Raw genomic sequence first — 8,438 nt, forward strand, 5'->3', positions numbered from 1 at the left:
TTGAAGATAAATGCATGTTTTATTTACTTTATGAATTAATAAAACTTTTCTTGCAGGTTATTATACATCAGTTCCTCCATCAACTGCAAGAGTTCCACTGTTGTCTTCTGCAGCTACTCCGATAATACAGTAAGATCATTTCATGCATGTTTAGTAAACGGCGAATTCGTTCATCGTTCTGAATTGCGATTGAGAAAAAAAATAATACTTTTCTGCGTCTTCAGATCTGGCTCAGCTGTGGTTCAGACCAGACTTTTGTTCAACTCGTCGTCTGCCGTTCCCAGTGAGAGTTTAGTCCTCAGTGTCATCACATCTCTGCTGAGTTCTCGATACTCAAACCTCAGTGACTCAGTAAATGTGCTGAACTTCACATACGAGAGTATGTTTTCTCTATTTATCACACATCACAGCACCAACTGTTCACATTATTGTCCCATCTGTATATAACCATTTTAATGGATGTTTTGTGTATTCCACAGATATTTCAGACACCTCCTATGCAGTCATCTTCACAATCAACATCAGTAACCTCAGCATGCCAGAGAACCCTGAACGCAGGAACAACACCTACAACCAAGTGGAGAACTCCATCAATAATGCTGTGAGTGTACATGTTGAATGCACTTTGTGTTGGCTGTAGGAGCATGTTACTTTGGCACAAGAATTGGATTCAATTCATATAATCTGTATTCTGAAAACACATAACAGTCATGCTGACTTGAGGTGACCATGTGCATAACAAGGCATATTCTTCTGCTCAGACATTGATTCAGTATAAAATGCCAGAAAAGCATGTGATATCATAACAGAAAAAAACCAATGTCAAGGGCTTCTTTCAAGTGAGGCACTCAGATACCCCCACTCCAGCAGCTCCTAGGTCTGCCATTGGGTCCTCATTCAGTGCAATGTGCCTGATAGAGCTCTAGTAGAAGCCAAGCTATGGTTATCCTTGTAATGTGCCCATGCCACCTCAATTCCCTATGCTCGATTTGGAGGAGCAGTGGTTCTACCCCAAGCTTTGTCCACCAACTGAGCTCCTGCTTCACAACCACAGACTGGTACAGTGACTGTAAGACTGCTGCTGCTGGCGTAATCTGTTTGTCAATCTCTTGTTCCATGACCTGTGAATAATATCTCAATTCAGATAAACTCCACCAGGGCCAGTGTCTCTCCGCTCACCTGAAGAGAGCACCACACCTTTGTCAGAGAAAAAATGATGGCCTCAGTAGATTTTCATCCCAGCTACTTCACACGTAGCGAAACGTTCGAGGACTTTTCAGAGATCCTCTCTGAATCGTGACGAGAGAACGTGATCTGCAAATAACAGGGATGTTACTTCTACCTCCATATACTGGACACCAATCTGTCTTGGGCTGCACCTTGATATCCTGTCCATGAAAACCTTAAACAGGAATCAAGACACGCCTTTGATAGAGTCTAGTACCCACCGTAAACAGTTTTGACTTAACAACAAGAAAACTGGCATGAATCTCCCTGCACTCATACAGAGACTGGATCACAAAGTAGTGACACAGATAGCCCGTACTCCTGCAGTACCTCCTTTAGTAAATGCTGAGGCACACATTCATAGGCCGTCTCTAAATACACAGAACACATGTAGACTGGATAAGGGTACTCCTATGACATCTCAGTAAAAATTGGGACCATCATTAAAATCAGTTTTAAATGCCAGCTTACTACCCATATCACATTTTGAATACATATTCACTGGGAATAATTTAGGAAATTTTCCACTTTTGGTCAACGCATAGAAAACCTAGTGTTCAAACAACTGCTAAATTTGGAACAGCTAAAAATTCAGAATTTGAACTGTCACATCATTCGTCACGTAACCTTAAAATATTCACATTTTCCAGCTAAACACACTTCTCAACGCACCCGGCGCAGAACCATTTGCACCCAACTCCTCCAACTTCACGTAAGTTGAAAGCAGCACTGATTTCTGTTCCGAGAATGCTTACTGTACCGCTTACTGCACAGTCCTTGGTATGAAGACCATCTAACTTTCTGCTGCCTTACGTAGATGTTCTGGAAAACAGATTGAAGGTGACATAGAGTACAGCTTCCAAGATGGAGATACTAATATACCAATCACCTTTCTCAGTGAGCTCCAGAAACAAAGTGGTAAGCTGTGCTACAAAATCTTGATTTATGATTGCTGTCTCTCTGTTGATTGAAGATAAATGCATGTTTTATTTACTTTATGAATTAATAAAACTTTTCTTGCAGGTTATTATACATCAGTTCCTCCATCAACTGCAAGAGTTCCACTGTTGTCTTCTGCAGCTACTCCGATAATACAGTAAGATCATTTCATGCATGTTTAGTAAACGGCGAATTCGTTCATCGTTCTGAATTGCGATTGAGAAAAAAAATAATACTTTTCTGCGTCTTCAGATCTGGCTCGGCTGTGGTTCAGACCAGACTTTTGTTCAACTCGTCGTCTGCCGTTCCCAGTGAGAGTTTAGTCCTCAGTGTCATCACATCTCTGCTGAGTTCTCGATACTCAAACCTCAGTGACTCAGTAAATGTGCTGAACTTCACATACGAGAGTATGTTTTCTCTATTTATCACACATCACAGCACCAACTGTTCACATTATTGTCCCATCTGTATATAACCATTTTAATGGATGTTTTGTGTATTCCACAGATATTTCAGACACCTCCTATGCAGTCATCTTCACAATCAACATCAGTAACCTCAGCATGCCAGAGAACCCTGAACGCAGGAACAACACCTACAACCAAGTGGAGAACTCCATCAATAATGCTGTGAGTGTACATGTTGAATGCACTTTGTGTTGGCTGTAGGAGCATGTTACTTTGGCACAAGAATTGGATTCAATTCATATAATCTGTATTCTGAAAACACATAACAGTCATGCTGACTTGAGGTGACCATGTGCATAACAAGGCATATTCTTCTGCTCAGACATTGATTCAGTATAAAATGCCAGAAAAGCATGTGATATCATAACAGAAAAAAACCAATGTCAAGGGCTTCTTTCAAGTGAGGCACTCAGATACCCCCACTCCAGCAGCTCCTAGGTCTGCCATTGGGTCCTCATTCAGTGCAATGTGCCTGATAGAGCTCTAGTAGAAGCCAAGCTATGGTTATCCTTGTAATGTGCCCATGCCACCTCAATTCCCTATGCTCGATTTGGAGGAGCAGTGGTTCTACCCCAAGCTTTGTCCACCAACTGAGCTCCTGCTTCACAACCACAGACTGGTACAGTGACTGTAAGACTGCTGCTGCTGGCGTAATCTGTTTGTCAATCTCTTGTTCCATGACCTGTGAATAATATCTCAATTCAGATAAACTCCACCAGGGCCAGTGTCTCTCCGCTCACCTGAAGAGAGCACCACACCTTTGTCAGAGAAAAAATGATGGCCTCAGTAGATTTTCATCCCAGCTACTTCACACGTAGCGAAACGTTCGAGGACTTTTCAGAGATCCTCTCTGAATCGTGACGAGAGAACGTGATCTGCAAATAACAGGGATGTTACTTCTACCTCCATATACTGGACACCAATCTGTCTTGGGCTGCACCTTGATATCCTGTCCATGAAAACCTTAAACAGGAATCAAGACACGCCTTTGATAGAGTCTAGTACCCACCGTAAACAGTTTTGACTTAACAACAAGAAAACTGGCATGAATCTCCCTGCACTCATACAGAGACTGGATCACAAAGTAGTGACACAGATAGCCCGTACTCCTGCAGTACCTCCTTTAGTAAATGCTGAGGCACACATTCATAGGCCGTCTCTAAATACACAGAACACATGTAGACTGGATAAGGGTACTCCTATGACATCTCAGTAAAAATTGGGACCATCATTAAAATCAGTTTTAAATGCCAGCTTACTACCCATATCACATTTTGAATACATATTCACTGGGAATAATTTAGGAAATTTTCCACTTTTGGTCAACGCATAGAAAACCTAGTGTTCAAACAACTGCTAAATTTGGAACAGCTAAAAATTCAGATTTTTTGAACTGTCACATCATTCGTCACGTAACCTTAAAATATTCACATTTTCCAGCTAAACACACTTCTCAACGCACCCGGCGCAGAACCATTTGCACCCAACTCCTCCAACTTCACGTAAGTTGAAAGCAGCACTGATTTCTGTTCCGAGAATGCTTACTGTACCGCTTACTGCACAGTCCTTGGTATGAAGACCATCTAACTTTCTGCTGCCTTACGTAGATGTTCTGGAAAACAGATTGAAGGTGACATAGAGTACAGCTTCCAAGATGGAGATACTAATATACCAATCACCTTTCTCAGTGAGCTCCAGAAACAAAGTGGTAAGCTGTGCTACAAAATCTTGATTTATGATTGCTGTCTCTCTGTTGATTGAAGATAAATGCATGTTTTATTTACTTTATGAATTAATAAAACTTTTCTTGCAGGTTATTATACATCAGTTCCTCCATCAACTGCAAGAGTTCCACTGTTGTCTTCTGCAGCTACTCCGATAATACAGTAAGATCATTTCATGCATGTTTAGTAAACGGCGAATTCGTTCATCGTTCTGAATTGCGATTGAGAAAAAAAATAATACTTTTTTGCGTCTTCAGATCTGGCTCGGCTGTGGTTCAGACCAGACTTTTGTTCAACTCGTCGTCTGCCGTTCCCAGTGAGAGTTTAGTCCTCAGTGTCATCACATCTCTGCTGAGTTCTCGATACTCAAACCTCAGTGACTCAGTAAATGTGCTGAACTTCACATACGAGAGTATGTTTTCTCTATTTATCACACATCACAGCACCAACTGTTCACATTATTGTCCCATCTGTATATAACCATTTTAATGGATGTTTTGTGTATTCCACAGATATTTCAGACACCTCCTATGCAGTCATCTTCACAATCAACATCAGTAACCTCAGCATGCCAGAGAACCCTGAACGCAGGAACAACACCTACAACCAAGTGGAGAACTCCATCAATAATGCTGTGAGTGTACATGTTGAATGCACTTTGTGTTGGCTGTAGGAGCATGTTACTTTGGCACAAGAATTGGATTCAATTCATATAATCTGTATTCTGAAAACACATAACAGTCATGCTGACTTGAGGTGACCATGTGCATAACAAGGCATATTCTTCTGCTCAGACATTGATTCAGTATAAAATGCCAGAAAAGCATGTGATATCATAACAGAAAAAAACCAATGTCAAGGGCTTCTTTCAAGTGAGGCACTCAGATACCCCCACTCCAGCAGCTCCTAGGTCTGCCATTGGGTCCTCATTCAGTGCAATGTGCCTGATAGAGCTCTAGTAGAAGCCAAGCTATGGTTATCCTTGTAATGTGCCCATGCCACCTCAATTCCCTATGCTCGATTTGGAGGAGCAGTGGTTCTACCCCAAGCTTTGTCCACCAACTGAGCTCCTGCTTCACAACCACAGACTGGTACAGTGACTGTAAGACTGCTGCTGCTGGCGTAATCTGTTTGTCAATCTCTTGTTCCATGACCTGTGAATAATATCTCAATTCAGATAAACTCCACCAGGGCCAGTGTCTCTCCGCTCACCTGAAGAGAGCACCACACCTTTGTCAGAGAAAAAATGATGGCCTCAGTAGATTTTCATCCCAGCTACTTCACACGTAGCGAAACGTTCGAGGACTTTTCAGAGATCCTCTCTGAATCGTGACGAGAGAACGTGATCTGCAAATAACAGGGATGTTACTTCTACCTCCATATACTGGACACCAATCTGTCTTGGGCTGCACCTTGATATCCTGTCCATGAAAACCTTAAACAGGAATCAAGACACGCCTTTGATAGAGTCTAGTACCCACCGTAAACAGTTTTGACTTAACAACAAGAAAACTGGCATGAATCTCCCTGCACTCATACAGAGACTGGATCACAAAGTAGTGACACAGATAGCCCGTACTCCTGCAGTACCTCCTTTAGTAAATGCTGAGGCACACATTCATAGGCCGTCTCTAAATACACAGAACACATGTAGACTGGATAAGGGTACTCCTATGACATCTCAGTAAAAATTGGGACCATCATTAAAATCAGTTTTAAATGCCAGCTTACTACCCATATCACATTTTGAATACATATTCACTGGGAATAATTTAGGAAATTTTCCACTTTTGGTCAACGCATAGAAAACCTAGTGTTCAAACAACTGCTAAATTTGGAACAGCTAAAAATTCAGAATTTGAACTGTCACATCATTCGTCACGTAACCTTAAAATATTCACATTTTCCAGCTAAACACACTTCTCAACGCACCCGGCGCAGAACCATTTGCACCCAACTCCTCCAACTTCACGTAAGTTGAAAGCAGCACTGATTTCTGTTCCGAGAATGCTTACTGTACCGCTTACTGCACAGTCCTTGGTATGAAGACCATCTAACTTTCTGCTGCCTTACGTAGATGTTCTGGAAAACAGATTGAAGGTGACATAGAGTACAGCTTCCAAGATGGAGATACTAATATACCAATCACCTTTCTCAGTGAGCTCCAGAAACAAAGTGGTAAGCTGTGCTACAAAATCTTGATTTATGATTGCTGTCTCTCTGTTGATTGAAGATAAATGCATGTTTTATTTACTTTATGAATTAATAAAACTTTTCTTGCAGGTTATTATACATCAGTTCCTCCATCAACTGCAAGAGTTCCACTGTTGTCTTCTGCAGCTACTCCGATAATACAGTAAGATCATTTCATGCATGTTTAGTAAACGGCGAATTCATTCATCGTTCTGAATTGCGATTGAGAAAAAAAATAATACTTTTTTGCGTCTTCAGGTCTGGCTCGGCTGTGGTTCAGACCAGACTTTTGTTCAACTTGTCGTCTCCCGTTCCCAGTGAGAGTTTAGTCCTCAGTGTCATCACATCTCTGCTGAGTTCTCGATATGCAAACCTCAGTGATTCAGTAAATGTGCTGAATTTCACATACGAGAGTATGTTTTCTGTATTTAACACTGTACAGCTACAACTATTCACATAATGATCCCATTCATTCGAGATCTTAACCATTCTAATGAACATTTTGTTTTTTCCACAGATATTTCAGTCACTTCCTGTGCAGTCATCTTCACAATCAACATCAGTTACATCCCTATGCCAGAGAATCCTGAATTCAGGAATGACACCTACAACCAAGTGGAGAGAATCATCAATAACGCTGTGAGTGTACATGACACCTGTTTTATAGCAGTTATATCAGACCTCAGTTTGTGTTACACAGACACTCCTGGTCATACGAAAATAATTATTTCTATCTGAGTTATTATAGATATATAAGCTCTGTCTTAAAGTGCGCAAGCATAGACTGTCGCAATGGCTATCTTTGTGATGGTGACATGAAATTTCATCACACAATTTCTCAAAGTGACTGCTCTGGGTTATAATCAGAGACTGATGGCACAGACTGACTATATAGTTGGCAAAAGTATAAACCTGGAGAAAGCATACATATAGAGTGGATATAATAGTGTACACACCATGTCACCTTTTGTTTGTAATACAGCACTCAGTCTTTTGGGGCAGCAGAAGCTCATGTAGTGCTTCCCCGGTGGGAAAAGAGTGAGCAATCTATGGTAAGGGTACGAGATGTCCTTGCTGATGCCTTTCACCTATTATGTATATGATGCCTATGGTGGATGGTAGCTGGGCACTATTGATGTGCTTGGCAGTTTTCGTGACCTTCTAGAGGGCCTTATGGTCAGAGACTGAAGAGCTGCTGTACCACACTGAGATGCTTTCGGTATGCTTTCAATGGTACAGCAGAAGAAGCTCACTTGTATCTGGGTAGATAGGTGAGCTTTCCTCAGTCTCCTCAAGAAGTAAAGATGCTCAATCACCTTCTTGATCATGATGGAGGTGTTGATGGCCCAGGTGAGCTCCTTGGAGATGTCGACACCCAGGAATTTCAAGCTGGTCACATGCTCTACCACAGCCCTATTGATGTAGATAGGGGTGTGCATATGACTCCTCTGGTCAGTACTCCTCTTCCAGTAGTCCAAAATGAGCTCCTTGGTCTTCTGGGTGTTGAGGGACAGGTTGTCAGCATACCACATCACCGGTACTGGACCTCCTCTTTGTAGGCTATCTCATCATCATCTCTAATCAGGCCTACCATCACTGTGTCATCTGCAAATTTGATTAAGAATTTTGAGCCACAAAAAGGTACACAGTTGTGGGTGAACAGAGAGTCCAATAGATGGCTAAGCACACAGCCCTGGGGGATGCTGGTGTTCAGTACAAGGGTGGAGAACATGTGGCTGTCGAACCTATCAGACTGTGGTCTGTTAGTGAGGAAGTCCAGGGTACAATTACAGAAGGAGGTTCTGATGCACCTCTTTCTGCAATTGTCTGTAATCTGTCTGTAATTGTATTAGGCCGTAAACTTGAAGATAAGCTTGGAAGGATGATT

The 8,438-nt window shown here is 41.8% G+C and overlaps 1 protein-coding gene across 1 annotated transcript in view; it reads left to right on the forward strand.

The window, feature by feature from the left end:
- LOC117596910 (serine-rich adhesin for platelets-like) overlaps positions 1-6,961 on the forward strand; it is a 34,716-nt gene extending 27,755 nt beyond the window's left edge. The window contains exons 44-54 of the mRNA XM_053232330.1: positions 57-379; positions 480-601; positions 1,878-1,939; positions 2,251-2,573; positions 2,674-2,795; positions 4,074-4,135; positions 4,241-4,341; positions 4,440-4,769; positions 4,870-4,991; positions 6,268-6,713; positions 6,809-6,961. Of these exons, the coding sequence (XP_053088305.1) occupies positions 57-379; positions 480-601; positions 1,878-1,939; positions 2,251-2,573; positions 2,674-2,795; positions 4,074-4,135; positions 4,241-4,341; positions 4,440-4,769; positions 4,870-4,991; positions 6,268-6,333 (1,633 nt within the window). The 3' untranslated portion in view covers positions 6,334-6,713; positions 6,809-6,961. The remainder of the gene's footprint in view (positions 1-56; positions 380-479; positions 602-1,877; positions 1,940-2,250; positions 2,574-2,673; positions 2,796-4,073; positions 4,136-4,240; positions 4,342-4,439; positions 4,770-4,869; positions 4,992-6,267; positions 6,714-6,808) is intronic.
- The last annotated feature ends 1,477 nt before the right edge of the window (positions 6,962-8,438 follow it).

This window comes from Pangasianodon hypophthalmus, chromosome 3, assembly GCF_027358585.1.
Source record: "Pangasianodon hypophthalmus isolate fPanHyp1 chromosome 3, fPanHyp1.pri, whole genome shotgun sequence".
NCBI classification, from domain to species: domain Eukaryota; kingdom Metazoa; phylum Chordata; class Actinopteri; order Siluriformes; family Pangasiidae; genus Pangasianodon; species Pangasianodon hypophthalmus.